At 42.3% G+C, this 15,863-nt stretch overlaps 2 protein-coding genes across 7 annotated transcripts in view; one reads left to right on the forward strand and one right to left on the reverse strand.

The window, feature by feature from the left end:
* The window catches only part of LOC111872329 (dynein light chain 1, axonemal), a 63,700-nt gene extending 50,079 nt beyond the window's left edge, over positions 1–13,621 (reverse strand). Inside the window, exon 1 of the mRNA XM_033754642.1 lies at positions 13,526–13,621. Within this exon, the coding sequence (XP_033610533.1) occupies positions 13,526–13,558 (33 nt within the window). The 5' untranslated portion in view covers positions 13,559–13,621. The remainder of the gene's footprint in view (positions 1–13,525) is intronic.
* LOC111872326 (serine/threonine-protein phosphatase 2A 56 kDa regulatory subunit delta isoform) overlaps positions 1–15,863 on the forward strand; it is a 130,019-nt gene that overhangs the window by 44,184 nt on the left and 69,972 nt on the right. For 4 of the 6 annotated variants that reach the window (XM_023866074.2, XM_023866075.2, XM_023866078.2 and 1 more), the window contains one exon: positions 1,616–1,856. In XM_023866074.2, the coding sequence (XP_023721842.1) occupies positions 1,616–1,856 (241 nt within the window). Of the gene's footprint in view, positions 1–1,615; positions 1,857–6,098; positions 6,817–15,863 lie in introns of those variants that run through there. The other 2 variants (XM_023866077.2, XM_023866079.2) reach the window with 1 other exon arrangement.

The raw sequence follows: 15,863 nt of genomic DNA on the forward strand, positions 1-15,863 counted from the left end.
CCCCTCGTGGCTCTACAGTCCTATGTTGGGCCTTGGCCGCATTTTCAGTTTCCTAATCTATACACAGTCGGTAGGACTCTACGACGGGGGATCCGCCCGTCACAGGGCCGCTACCTACTCACGGAACAGCACAGACATCGATACCTCGAGTGGGATTCGAACCTACGCTCCCAGTGTTCGAGCGAGAGAAGACGGTTCATGTCTTGGACCGCGCGGCCACTGAGATCGGCGGGGAACATATGCAGTAATATTCAAAATATGCAACTTATTTACGTGAAATGAGATGTGAATATAAGTTTCCAACAGTGGACCAGCCGCCTGTTCATTGATAATTGGACCGGTATAGTTGATGCAACTGTGCGTTTTCACTCTGCGAGACTGCGTGACAGCAAACACATTGTAGTAGCAAGGTGACAGAGGAGCTACGTGTTTTACTATCATGATTTAAAAACGTTCACCTTAGGAATACTTAATATCTTTTTCCCCAAAATTTACCCAGATTTTCACTTCCTAATAATATTTGGTGAACAGTACAAATTATATTTTTAAGGATTGTATCCTGTTGCGTATATACAATGAACGTATACAATTTTTACCGTCAACGCAATATTTTATTATTTATTTATTTATATAGCACGCACTATATGTTTCGACTTAAAACGGTTCATCTTCAGGTGCTGCAAGTTTCGCCAATGGCATATGAGAAACTTGCAGCATCTGAAGATGACCCATTTGAGATCGAAACATGTAGTGCGTCCTATATAAATAAGTAAATTAATTAAATAAATAATAAAGTATTGTTGCGTTGACGGTAAAAATTGTATATGTTCATAGAACAAGTTCTTCTCCAGCTTGCTGTTACACCCTTGAGTGTGTGCTGGTTTCTCAGGAAGAACCCTTTTCCATGAGAGCAATTATTACGAGTATTTCATACTACGGATTGGACGGCTGATGGGTCGGAGTTCGAGGCCCGTTATTAGTAAGATTTTTCTCGTTTCCACATCTAGACCTGTTCTGGGGCCCACCCAACCTCATACCCAGTGGGTAAGGGTAAGGGGTAAATTCAGGGAACAAGTCCTCCGGGAGGGACTTTAAGCCGTGGGTCCCGTGTCGTAGCTTTACGGCACGTAAAAGAACCTCATGTCTCAAGGGGACCTCTGAGCCAAATTCAGGACATTTCCCGCCCAACAGTAGTCTCTAACGTCTCTGATAGATGGGGGAGGCATCGAGATACCGCTGAGCCAGTAGAGGCCGAACTCGCTGGCTGAGTCGGGACTGATGGCACGCACCAGTAGCGGTAGGGTATAGAGACTGGTAGAATATCGCAGGGGAACGCACAATGGACCAATATCTGGTCTAAGTGCATGGGGAAACCCACCCTCTCCAATAACAACAATAACAAGGGTTGACTCTTTCCGGATAAAGCGGCCGGGTCGTGAAGGTAACCACTCAACTCCAACTACTGCTGAGATCAAGAATACGTGCACTCCCCCATGCTTCTTCACGACGTATCACTTAATTAGTTAAGCACAGGGATACATTTTTTTACCTTTATTTCATAATTTGTGCAGTTGGCATGCTTCAGTGAAACGGTTCGTGGTCCTTCGGTTTGCAGATCAAGACGAATGCCAATTCTACACAACCACCAGCAGCACCACAGCAGCAATTGCAGCTTCAGCAGCCACAACAGCCGTCACCACAACAGCTCTCTCCCGGAGCCAACGTCCCGCCTCCAACACAGATCAACAAGATCAAATATCCAGGCCCGCCTCACATCAAGAAAGACAAGCGACAGAGTTCCTCCAGATTCAACATTAGTAAAAATCGTGAACTCCAGAAACTGCCACTTCTTAAAGGTAAGTGAATTGCTTGAACTGAGGATATTGTACGTGCAGGGAAGCCTGTCTCTCAACTGAACTTGGATCGAACGGATGTATTATTGAAAATTCTCGGATATGTTTACATTGAAAGCTAATGCGAAGGCACCGGCCTGTCGAACCAAGATTTGAACAAGGGACCTCTGAATACGAAACAGGAATACATCTTCGATCGCGTGTAAATACGGAGGATTCTGTAGGTATAAAGGACTCCACTGAATGTAATTGTTTTCGTTTCTGAGTGCTACACTAAATATTAAGGGAGGAACATTGACTGAGGGTGCACTACTGCTATTCCGGATTTTTATGGGTGAGCGTATAATGGTTTTTTGAAATGATTTGTGGAGTACGGTTTTAATTTAGTTATATCGTAATTTTGAAAATTGCAGACCCATCTGAGCGATTGTCAAGTCCTGTATAAAAAAGCCAGAAATTTAGTTTTAAGGTTAGATGTAAGGTTTTCACTGTGGTGACAATGACGGGCACGATATTCTGGGTTGTAACGCCGTGTAGTTGGGTACATGCCCACTAACGTTCTTACGTAACGTCGGTAGACTTCTACCGACGTACACTGCTTTACAACCGATAAGATCATGTACATCGTAGATTTAATGTTTTTGATGGGCCCAGTAAGTAATAGTAGACTTTTTGAAATTTGAGGTTCTTGCTGTAATGGCGCCGTGTAATGTGGTAGAACGTTAGCAGCTTTCTGGGACACTCTGTAGTCTCTGTCTTGAGGATATAAGACGGAGTTGCAGGCTGCAGGTTCCTCTGGAAGGTTGGTAGCAACCTGCTAGACTGCACGGCATCAGAGCCGGGAAAAACTTTGTAGTAGCCATGCATTTTTCGCCTTACATGAAGGCTGGTGTAAGGTTATCCCCGTAACAGGCCGTGAAGGCCCATAGGGCTGTGAGACGTCAAGGCTCATATTTTTTAGACAATAGGTTCAGAGATGGCTGTGAGGTTAGTCTTACGCGCCGGCCGCCTTTTTCCCCCCCAGGAAGATTCCTGGTACTCATTTCTGTTAGAGGCTGAGTCGACCCCAGGACCATAGTGCGGATGGAAGGATTAGGTAAATAGAAAAGAACCCACCTCATCGGGACTCGAACTCGCGATCTTCCGACTTGTAGCGTGTACCTCAAATCAACTACGCTACCCCTTACTGAAGGCTGTTGTAATTTTGTTAAATATTGAGCCCTGGCGAGAGAAGTATCTCCCTTGTCTGTGATGTGGAAGTTATTCGAAATTATCTTGCATACGTAGATGCTAAACTCTGTCTAAATGTTGACACCACGAGGACTCGGCCAGTTGAATCCATGTACTCCTGAATTTTTCGGAGATACCGGAGTTTCATCATCTCCTTTCGTGCCTGCGTGCTATGTATACAAGATTCGATTAGTGACGTTATTGAGAGTTCTTCATTGCCTCTTAAAGTAATATTCTGTTCAGAATCTAAATGGGCGTATCCTCAGATTATATCAGCCTTTTTTATATCTCAGGTTTACTTCAAATACATTTAATTTTCTACAGCTGTTATCTTGTAAGAATGTTTATTCCTTTAATATCTCGTCCTTAATATCTTCGTGATAAAAAGAACTTCATGTGTAGCCATTGCCAATGTGTATGGCTTTATCGCACGTTTTTACTTCCCCCCCCCGCTCTATCCGGTCTAGAAAGCCGAAATTAACGACCGTGGGGATTCGTTGCACTGACCACGCGACACCGTCTGTCCGCTAAAGTTGGCACTAACTTCGCCGACAAGCGGCGGTCGCTAGGTCGGTATAGTTTGCGTGTGGACTGAAGCCACTGAGCGGAGTTAATTTAGTTAATTGGCTCTATTTGTAGGTTGTAAAACGTAAACTCTTGGGAAAGTTGGTTGTTCACACAGTTTCCTATTCTTCAGTATAGAAAGAAGCGGTTGTCAAAGATGAAGTTGTCGTTCCTAAGTTTCCACGTAGAGTTGCTTGACCCTGTTGTATTGCGTACAGTCTGAAACTCGAACGGTTGCACTGATGTTGCGTCACTGTTTCCTGTTTTCACGCGGTAGCGTAGTTGGTTGAGGCACTATGCTACAAGCTGGAAGGTCGCAGGTTCGATTCCCGCTGAGGTAATTGGATTTTTCAATTTATGTAATCCTCCCAGCCGCACTATAGCCCTGGGGTCTACTCAGCCTCTAACAGAAATGAGTACTAGGAATTAATTAAATAATTTTCCTGGGCGTAAAGGGTGGCCGGCGCGTAAGCCTGACAACCTTACCGCCATCTGTGAGCCGATTGTCTAGATAATGTGGGAACCTCGACGTCTCACAACCCTATGCGCCTCCATGGCATGTTGCAGGGATAGCTTTACTTTTTTATTTGTATATTTGCTTATAATTAAAAATTAAAAGTAGTTAAATGTTATCCTTCATTGTAGTCATCAGCTGTTCATTGAAATATATTTATCTGAGAGCATATTTGCTGATTCTGGGTCTTGTGCTGCATTCCTTTGTCGCGGCATGGGTATTTCCTGGAATCTGTTGTTATATAATATTTCATCGTTGTTGTTAGTTAATAAATACATACATACGTACTAAATACATACGTAATTGCAACAGGATGCTTAAATACAGTATTATACCACGTTGCTATCATGATCACTACAACTCTGCACTTTCAATAAATAAATGGTAAGCTGGAATATCGATAAAATCAGTCAATTTATTAACAAGTTATTTACGCTACATTTTTATATCGTTTATGATCATCATCAGGTGTTATGTACACAGTCAAATGCATCAACATTTATTACACGGCCAACATGTCTACCACAGAAAGTCAGAAACCTAAGTACACACACACACACACACTGAAACTACTATAAAAACATATTCCTAATATCTTTTGAGACCACCAAAAAACAAGACAGCACGAAGAGACCGATACAAACGACGCATAGGCTATAATATCCAACATTATACCAAAGCATAAAGCGAAAAGTTCCAAAACACACCATTCTCCATCCCACCTACATATAAAAATATCTCTATGTATAATTAGATGATTTTTAGGAAATAACAATAATTTAAGATCAGTTTTATTAACTTAGATAAGTATTTCAATACATTTAAACAATTTAAACATTGTAACCCCAGGTAAAAACTCATACATGACAAGACTAGTAACAGTGGATCCACTGCAAGCCACGGTCCTTTATTGAAGGCTGGTCTATTTTACTGTTTATATAATGCCTGATGATAGTCGTAAATGACCGAAACATGTAGCGTAAAATAACTTTTCAATACACTAACTGATTTTATCGACATTCGAGTCTATCGGTTATTTATTGAAAGTGTAGTTTTGTGTTCGACGGGAAACTTACATACCAGTGACGTACACAACAGGATGCAAAGCATACATACGAAGGTAATTATACCATCCTGTTTATCTCACTTGGCATTAACATTGCAGGCCTTTTGAAAGCAGGAAGAACATAATTAACTTTGCAGTTTCTCAGGATCTGAGACCAGATTTATTACATTCATTCACTCACCCACGCAGATGAGTACTTGAAAAGCCGTCAATTGTGCAGCTACTCAAGAACTTCCCAGCATTTTATGGAATCCGAATGTTCACTACCGTGTTCACAAGAGCCCTCCACTGGTCCCTATCCTGAGCCAGATTGATCCAATTTATACCATCTCATCCTCTCTCTCTAAGCTCAATTTTAATATTGTCCACCTACCTACGCCTTGGGTTTCCTAGTGGCCTCTTTCATTCTGGCTTTCCCACCAGTATCCTGTATGCATTCCTCTTCGCTCCATTCGTGCTACATTCCCCGCCCATCTCGTCGTCCTTGACTTTATCGTTCTTATTATACTTGGAGAAGAGTACAAGTTGTGAAGCTCCTCATTATGCAATTTTCTCCAAGCTCCTGCCACTTCATCTGTTCTCCTCGGCAACCTGTTCTCAAACACTGTCGGTCTATGGTCCTTTCTTAATGTCAGAGACCAAGTTTTACACCCATACAGAACCAAGATTTATTACAAGCAAACAAAACTCTAAAATACTAAACATTTCAACTGCCTTGCAATAAACACAGCTTCAATAGTATTCTAGGATTTAGTGAAGCATTTCGCCATTAAGTGCGCTGTTGTCGTTTATTTGTGCTGACATCTATGCAGCGGAAATTGGCACTAGATGGGTCTCTGCAGATTACTCCGTCGGTAATGCATGCAGTTGACGGACGTTTGCTGGTGGGTGGCGTTTGCTCCCTTTCCTGCCTGCTGTCTGTCAGTTTGGCTCTGTCTGTTCGTGAGTGCAGTAAGCCTTAGCGTTCGAAAGGGGGATGTTTCTTCCTGTCATCTCAGAGTGCGTTGGTTCCAGTTGCCATGACAACTGAAATCAGAGGGAGAGAGTTATTAACCCCCGGCTATGTGATCTCTTTCTTCGGCAGCATATGTAGTCGCTGTAGCTAGGCTTGTTCCCCTCTCGAAGTACGTGTGGAAGTTTGTGCTGCTTGTGCAGATGTTCATTGATCGAAGCCGAACAGGAGTACTCAGTCGGGTGTGGTGTGTATTGTATATTGTATCTTCCCGCTCTTGTCAGTGATCTGTGAGAGTAGTAGTTCTAGTTGGTGGTGGCAGTGGTGCAAGCGTGGCGGGTGAATGGTGCGATGGTGCACAGTGAGGCCGGCCCCGGCGCGAGGGCTATGTTTTATCGTGATACAGCTGCTGGAAACACAACTACTCTTGGCTTACCAAAAAGTCCAAGTTTTCACAGTGGCCTGGATTTAGTAGCAGCAGCCGCGGATCCCGGCTCGAACACGGTGGCGGGGTTATCACAGATCGGTGGGGTGGACCCCACGGGTCGGGGAGGCACCCAGAACGGCGACTCTGTCCCAGGAGATATGCTCATATACAGTGACATTGGGCTTCCTAGACAGTTGCCTTCCTTACTGGGTAAGAATTGTAAAGTTTTCGTGCGTTAGCTTGATCGTGCATTTGAATGTCTTCACATCTCGTGTTTTCAGGTGTGACTTGCAGATTTTCTTACTGTAACGGAGTAAAATACTTATGCATAACCTTGAAGATGATGTGTTGATTAATGTTTTGTTTCCGTTCGACGAGCCAATTTCTTTGGGGAGTTTGCATGTCGGAGTTTATATTGTATTCTGTACCCATCTTGAATTATGGATGAGGCACAGGACAGTTATTTGACACCCAATAAACATTACATAAATTCTAAGTCTGTATTTTGTCAGTCCTTGTTCGTATCACGTACTTCAATCTTCAGCCAATTCCACAAGCATAATTATATTATTATTTTTGAACAGATGGTTTTCATAAACATTAATCTTCGTCCAGGCATGGTATAACGTTTGTAAAATCTTTGTATGTTAGTAGACCTCATAAATGTTACCGGTTTTTTCTGAATTCTGAAAAGTAACGGATCTCCCATTTTATATTTCATGTATATTAATGATATGAATTGCTTCGTTCTGTGGCAGTTCATGTGGACGGTACAATAATCATTATCCTGGATTGATCAGTGATCTGTAGACGGGGGCGGACAGAAATCGCGAAATGTATGTATATCAAATATACTTCTGTCATTGCCGAAGATAGTTATGCTGTAATTGATCACCCATTTTAACAGACCTCTGAAAAATTTTGTGTAATGACCTATGTTAGGGCTATAAGTGTTGACGCAGAGATTGTGGTATAAACTTTGACAATCCGACCAACGCCCTAAACATTTCAGTATCTCCATTTTATCAGAATTAAATTCGGCGTCTGGTTGAAATTAGCCTAATTTATATTCACTCAAATAGATAAGTTAACCGTTTGACTGTAAGCTCAGTGCAGTAATGGGGAATAGAATAATTGTAAAGAAACCGAAAATAAACCCTTCTATTTTGCCCTGCAATTAGGGCGTAAAGGAAGATAGACCAGAACGCGGTGTTCGAATTTTGAAAACCGAATCGGATATCCTGTGGTCATATTTTTACAATTCAGTGATCAGTTTCGTTAGAGAAGTTTATAACAGTTTATGTTACATCTTGTTCCACTAATAAAACACAACTCTAATATTAGCTTGTAAGATTAGGCAGGCTATATAAGTTTGTGTTAGGTGTTATAATACGTCTCACATTCCGTGGGGTAAAAATTCACTTTTTCTGTGCACGCACAAACGAACCCCTGGATGTGGGAACTTCAGTGGGACGTGCATGAAACGAATCGTGCTTGTTCGACCCACCTCTTAGACGAACATTACAGGAAGGCCCAGACCAGTGATGTCCAATTTGAATGTTTTTCCATACAAGCTAAGGGATGGATATGCCATTAGTTGTGGACGAAATAGTGCAGGGGCAAACGATAAGAGGATATACATACAGACACACACACAGATTCATGGGAGGGATTTGTGAGATACGCCTTTGAAATGGGCTCAGGTGCCATGATATACATAAAAAGTTTTATAAAGACCGGAAGAGGCAGTCAGAAGTTTAAAGGTGGATATTCACAGACGCGGAGACAGCATGGTGATCTCATAAGCGTACTTTTATTTTTTTTTTAAATGAGGAAAGTAGTCTAAAAGCAATGCTGACTATGCCTTAATTCTTTAATAGTATTCACGTCTGTGTGTTATGTGCTTACAAGTTAGAAATTATTGCGTTTGTATTGAGCTGCAGGTGGTAGTACAGTGTTTTTAATTTCCTTTTGTATTGCGTCATTGTGGGTGAACCAGTGTCATGACCACGTAATAAAAATTATACATTAGGCTAATTTTATTAATTGCTATTTGATAAATATTAACGATTTCTCCAACACCGCATTCTATGAAATGTTGTAATATTAAAATCTGTGTACATAAACTTTTGTTCTAGAACATTCTTTATACAGTACTGCTTAAACCAGAGACCGTTAAACTTTGTACGGTGTGTGTAGAGTTCTGTGTTGTATAGTACAGCACAAAACTGAAATTGAAGAACAACACAGCTTCATTTTAAATTTCACTATTGTAGAAGGAGACATGCATGCATAAGTTTTGTTGAAAACCCTGGACGTAAGAGACAGATTGGAAGACTCAGATGTAGATGGGAGGGAAGCTAAAGTTGCCCCTGTGCTTAACTAATTAACCACTGTGCCATGAAGGCGTATTGGGGAGGGGATGTATAGGTCCACATTTACTTGACCTCGGCACTAGCTGGAGGTGAGTGGTCAGCTTCACACCCCGGCCGCCTTACCCCAGGTACCCATTGGACAGGAGGCTGGGTGGGCTCCAGAGCCGGTCTGGACGATGTGGAGAAAATTCTTGACCCTACCGGAACTCGAACTCCTACCCCTCCGTCGCCCAGCCCATAGCCAGTCGCTATACTAACTGCGCTAGATGGGAGGACAGTATATTAAAGAGATTGGGTGGGAGGGTGTGGATTGAATAATTTCGTGCGGGATAGGAACTTGCGGCCTACTCACTGTAATGATCTTCGGGTTCCATAGAAAGCCATAAATTTATTGACTAGCACAACGATTGTTAGCTTTTGAAGAAGGTTTGTTTTTCCCTTGGGTTAACGAGCAGAGAGAGAGAGAGAACTTCACACCATTGCAAACATGCCAGTGAAGAACGTGTTTACGTAATTACCTTTTGTGAGGTTTACAGTGCTTGCCTGGCTTGTTCTTTTACCTTGAAGATGGAGGCAGTATTTCTGCCAGACTACACAGTGTCTCATCCCATAAGATAATTTACTTACTTACTTACTTACTTACTCATGGAACTGAGCCCTTCTGGAGGAGCCGCCAATTCTGCAGTTACTCAAGAATTTCCCTGCATTTTATGGAACCCGAAGGTTCATTGCCGTGTTCACAAGAGCCCTCAGCTGGTCCCTATCCTGAGTCAGATCTATCCAATCCAAACCGTCCCATCCTATCTCTCTAAGATCCATTTTAATATTGACCACCCACCTACGCCTTGGTCTTCCCTCTGGTCTCCTTCCTTCTGGCTTTCCCACCAATGTCCTATACGCATTCCTCGTCTCCTCCATTCGTGCTACATGACCTGCCTGCCATAAGATAATACTCTTCCTCATTGTTTCTGTTTTAATCAACAGGAGCTTATGTCTGTTCAAGTAACTGAAGTACCGAGCGACAAGAACTACAAGAGGCATTGTTAACCTCGGCACTAGAAGGAGTTAAGCGGGTAGCTGTAGAATAGGGGGCTGGATAGGAGCCAGCGTGTGTTCCGCACAAGGTGGTAAGGGGAAAGCCCCATCTCGGCGGCAATCAGATCTGGTTCGTACACTGTACCTATTCGGCATTCAGAAGCTGCGTCAGTGTTTCCTGTTCGGTTCTCTGCTGCCAGTAATGTTGAAATAATAATAATAAACATATGTTTAACATAATGAGAAGCTTCGTAACGTGTACTCTTCGCCAAGTGTGATTAGAATGACCATGTCAAGGAGGAAGAGATGGCCTGGGCATGTAGCACTGATGAGGAGACGAGGAATGCGTATAGGTTTTTGGTGAGAAAGCCAGAAGGAAGAATGCCACACGAAGATATTGACATATGTGGAAGGACAATATTAAGATGGATCTTAGAAAGGGTGGGGTTGGATGGACTGGATTAATCTGGCTTAGGATAGAGACCAGTGGATAGCTCTTGTTAACACGTTAATGAACCTCTTGGTTCCATAAAATGTTGAGAAATTTTCGAGTAGGTGCGTAACTGGCGGCTTCTCAAGTAAGCGGTTAGCTTATCTCAGTAAAGTTACGGGCACTGAAATGTTTCATCGCTTACAGACCCACAGTGAGACCCGGCAGCTGCGTCTTAACGCGTGGCTGTAAGGTACAGAGGAAGCTTTAACATCTTAATGCTTTTAACTAAGATGAGTTAAAAGTGACCCCTATCCTTGTCGTCTAGTGTGGTGGTCAGCGCGCAGACATCCAAGGCAACCTGGATTCAACACGTGATTCCATGGTGACAGTCATCAGGAAGGGTTTCTTGAAGTGCTTATCTTTCCGTAACTAGGGAGACGGGCTACGGGCTGGTGGGCCGGAATTCGATTCCCAGCACAGATGAAAGATTTTTCTCTTCATCATGGAGTCCAGACCGGTTCTGGGGCCCACTCAGCCTCCTATTTAGCCAGCACGTCGAGCTCTTTCCCGGGGGTAAAGCAGCCAGTGCGTGAGGCGGGCTGCTCACTTCCATCTAGTGTCCTTGTCGAGAATGATGGAGCTATTCTTACATACCTGCGTACGTCTTTAATTGCATGGTGCTTTATTAATTAAGCCCAGGGGCAACTTTACTTTTGTCTGTCTTACCCTAACTGTCGTAATGTCTCTGTTCTCTCTGTATCAATTCGCGTACTACTCCACAGTAGTTGTTACATTATGTGGCCGCTAGAGTTAAAAATATAACAGAAGCGGAAGTTTAGCAAAACTTTTTACATGGAAATGCCTTGAAAATTTGGCTTGGTAGCCTTTTTTGGTGGATTCTTAAAGAACTTGTAAATATCATGAACATAATACGAATATGATGACATTTGAGGTCACCTCGGCGCCATTTTCTGTTCATATCTTTAGCTATAATAATTAGAAGCGAATATTGAAGAGTCTGTTAGATAACTAAGGCCGGAACGGGTGAAGAAATGACCCAATCCTTGACAGGTTAATGATTATACTGATAAACGATACAAATATGGCAGTCGTTCGAACTCGTGAAATGGCCGCAGCGCCATCGCTACTCTTCATGTTTTGATTCATACGTAGGCCTGCCTATCTCGCTTACTTCGTAAGGAGTTGTAATCTGGAAATGGTCGCATATCCAGTCCGAAAGATTAAATTATACAGAAGAAATTTTGCTTGATGCTTCATATAGGTGTGAAACTTTACCAGTAAATTTCTTAACCCGCTGACTTTCCGTCAGCTTTTCCAAGCAAATCACTGCACAGTAGAATTATTTTGGTGTTAGCTCGAAGAATGTGTAATTTAGGCTCATGTAACTTTTGCCTACTTAAACAGCTTTGCGTGAAATTACATTTTTTGGTTGTTTTAAGGGCATATTTTGTAGAATTCGTTAAGGACGTGGTGTATTCTGCATGGGGGCAAGTTGTAAGCATACCTTCATTTTGATCAGAATTAATGGATTTTTGGACTTTGTCCATCATCCGGTATTCTAGAAACTAGGAAACACAGAGTTTCGGAAAGTGGATCTGTTTCCGCCCTTGGGTGAAGGGGGAGGACACATTGCTCAGTTGGGCCCCTTAGAATGAGGCAAACTCAATCACTGGACAACCCCTGTCAGGCTCACCACAGCTATTTAATTGCCCGAGACCAGGCCAATTCGGCGGGAGATAACAAGAAAATATGCAATAAAATTTATGAAGACGTATGGGGGAGTGGATGTTTAGAACTACGTTTTTTTACCTCGGTACTAATTGGAGGTGAGTGGTCAGCTTCACGTCCCGGCAGCCCTACCCCCGGGGAAAGATCTCCCGGTACCTATTGGATAGTAGGTTGGTAGAAACCAAAAATTTGTTGTGTGAGACAACAAAACAAATCAGCGAAATTCGAGATAAACGGAACGGAATCACAGGCGTTGTCATGGGCGAGATTTCATGTGTACGAGAAGAGAAAGGCTAGTTGATTCATAAGACATGAAACACTTGAGTGTTAGTGACGTCGTGTGTTAGAAGTACGCGAGACTGAGTATCATGTGATGTGGAACGTACATTCTGTTCATACAAATCACCCCTGATAACCGAAACAGGTTTACGGTACTCTACTTCAAGATGACTTTTCGTGTCTGAGATACTGACAGCGTCTGGTTATTTGTGTAATAATTAATACTTTCTGAAAATATTTTCTACTTTTACAGCGTATTTATTACTGATGCATCACGTGAAAATAAATATGTTATAAATAATATCTATCACTTAAAAATCCGTTCCCAGCTGATAATCCTATTATTCTGCGCTGTTGTCGCCCGACCTAGTGGCAACGTTGTGAAATCACAAGAAAACAATATGATGATATGAACACAACAAGTAAATGGTTTATTTATTTTTATAATTGTTAACTATGCTTTATTTTTATAATGGCGATGACCCATCTAGATCTCTATAACCCTTCAGGCAGTGGTTTTATGTCTCCCTGTGTGACGCATGTCAGAAAACAAATGGCATTAGATTTATTGGCCAAGAATCAAATGACATTCCGTCAATGTATTTCTTGGCCAGTCTATAATATTGTGTGTTCCGCTGTGTAGGGATTTTACCGCATGTTCTTTATGATTAATAAGGTGTCGGATTTGTGAATAGTAGGAGAATATTTATGTTTACATTTTAAATGTGTTAGAAGCATGGAGTTTGCTATCCTTTCATAGGAACCGTTTTGGTTACGGTTATAGTGGCAATTTAGCAGCAATGTACGATGCTATAAGAAGTCTGCGAAACATGAGCATGCGCAGTTTCAACATTCCTATTCCCACCAGCTTGCCTACGTATTAATATGCTAAGACAAATTGCCTGTGTATATTTTCAGATATTTTTAATTACGAATATATTACCGTGTTGTATAGTGTGTTCTAAAAATGTCTGGATAGTTTGAATACATGCTTAGTGCAACATACTTAGCTCAGTATCAGTATTCTGAAGAAAAATATATTACTTACGTCTGTATCCCTTTGCTTGTGAATGTTGACCATGTTGAAACAAAGTTTCAGAAGCCTCTGACTCCATTCATGAATTTATCATGGATAAGTGCGTACGTGTCAAACGAATATGCTGTTTTTTTATTCAGAGTTTTCCAAGACCTTCGGTACTCATTCAAGAAATGTGAAATGAATGGACGCACATATGATGAATATGCTCTTGATGGATTGTTAAGTAGTTCCGTGAGTTCTCACCTACCCGTACGCGCGCCTCGTACCGGAGAAGTTTGAAATTAAAAACTTTTTGGTGGTTTTTGACAAATTATTACAGATTTATTACATACTAAAAGTAGTAAACCGCATATCGCAGTGGCCGCGCGGTGTCAAGGCATGAACTTGCTTCGCTACCTCGAGCGCTGGAATCCAGGATTCGAATCTCACTCAGGGCATGTGTGTCTGTCTGCGTTTGTTATGTGTGTAGATATCGGTCTTGCGACGGGCTGATCACCCGTCCAAGGAATCATACCGACTGTGTATAGGATTAAGAAACTGAAAAAGTGGCCAAGGTGTCCAACAAAAGGCTGTAGAGCCATAGATAGACAGGAGTAGTAAACCTGCTACGTGTTGTTAGTTCGGACAAAACAATATTGAGAACGATTTTTTTTAACTTTGAAACGTAATGGTTAAGGAAAAATGACAGAGGTTTGCCGGTAGTTGAGCTATTTCTTCTTGAACCATATACGTATATACCTTGTATTCATAACATATAGCTCGTATTTTATAGTTTGTCGGATAGGATTTTTGATATCTCACTAGGAATTTATAAATTTTTAATTTTAACCAGAGATTTATAAACAAATTAACCCTCGTAACTTTAAAAAAATAATTTACATGATAGTATACAATATATGGCCGGTCACGGTAGCCGAGCGGTCTAAGGCATGCACTGTCTTCGCTCGCTCGGAAGCCGGGATCGTGGGTTCGAATCCAACTCAGTGCATGGATGTTTGTGTGCGTTTCTCTGTGTTTGTCTACAGGTAGAGGCCTTGCGACGAGCGGATCACTCGCCCAAGAAGTCCTACCGTATATGTAAGATCTAGTAAACCGAAGTGAAACAGAGAGTTTCATGGAGGTAGGCCTAGGCCCAAAATTGGGGCTGTAGCGCCACAGGAAAAAAAAATACAATATATGACCGCCTCTGTGGTCTAGTGGTCAGAGTTCCTGGCTCTAGATCCAGAGGTCCTGGTTGGATTCCCCGCGCTACCAGATTTTCTGAGAAGTAATGGGTCTGGAACGAGGTACACTCAGCCTCGTGAAGATAATTGAGGAGCTATTTCAAGGATATAGCGACTCCGTTCTAGAAAACCGAAATTAGTGGCCGTGGGTATTCGTTGCACTGACCAAGTGACACCCTCTGTCCGCAAAAGTTGCACTAACTTCACTGACAAGCGTCGGTCGCTCCGTCGGTGTAGTCCACTTGCGGACTAAAACCACGGAGTTTGTTCTCTTTTTGTATACAGTATATCGTAATTCGTATTATGCGTGTTCCGTATAGAATAAAAAGCATGCAATAAAATTTTCATGAAACTGGAGTAGACGAGGAGGAATGCTGACTTCGGCACCGTGTTTAAAAGCCGGTGCAAAGACATTACACGTACTCCCTCATATACGATTGGCCTTAAGTACGTCACTTCGGAAACGGAATTAGTTGTTTTTAGTACCTTTGTTGGTCATTGAACATACAAGGTAGAATATGCCCGCACCCTGTTCAGCGTACCGTTTTTCCCTGTGCATTTTTATTTAGGGTGATGGTCTCCATAAATTACTGAAATTTGATCAAAGTCGACTTATACGTTTTCGAGAAAATTACCATTTCTTTTTTGTGGAGGGGCCCTTTTTTTTTAAGTGTTCATTTTTACCGGGCACCGACTTGTATTGGGGCACGCGGTAGCCTAGTTGGTTGCGGCACTATGCTACAAGCCGGAAGGTTGCGGTTTCGAGCCCCGATGAAGTGAATTTCTTCAATTGATCTAACCCTTCCAGCCGCACTACAGCCCTGGTGTCGACTCAACCTCTAACAGAAATGAGTACCAGAAATATTTTTGGGGGTAAAGGGCTGTAGGCTCGTAAGGCTGACACCCTTACGACCACATGTGAGCCTCAACTTCTCAGAACCCTATGGACCTTCACGGGATAGATTACCTTTTACCGACAGGGAATAAAATCCGTCAAGTGTTCAGGCGCCAGCGAGGGGCACAGAAGCCGCTCTGCGACATTCCGAAGGCTCAAAACCTCGATTTCGATTTTTTTACCGTCACAATTTTTCTCTCATATTACTTATAGGAAAAAGTGGAGGAGA

Source organism: Cryptotermes secundus, unplaced genomic scaffold (assembly GCF_002891405.2).
Source record: "Cryptotermes secundus unplaced genomic scaffold, Csec_1.0 scaffold55, whole genome shotgun sequence".
Classification (NCBI taxonomy): domain Eukaryota; kingdom Metazoa; phylum Arthropoda; class Insecta; order Blattodea; family Kalotermitidae; genus Cryptotermes; species Cryptotermes secundus.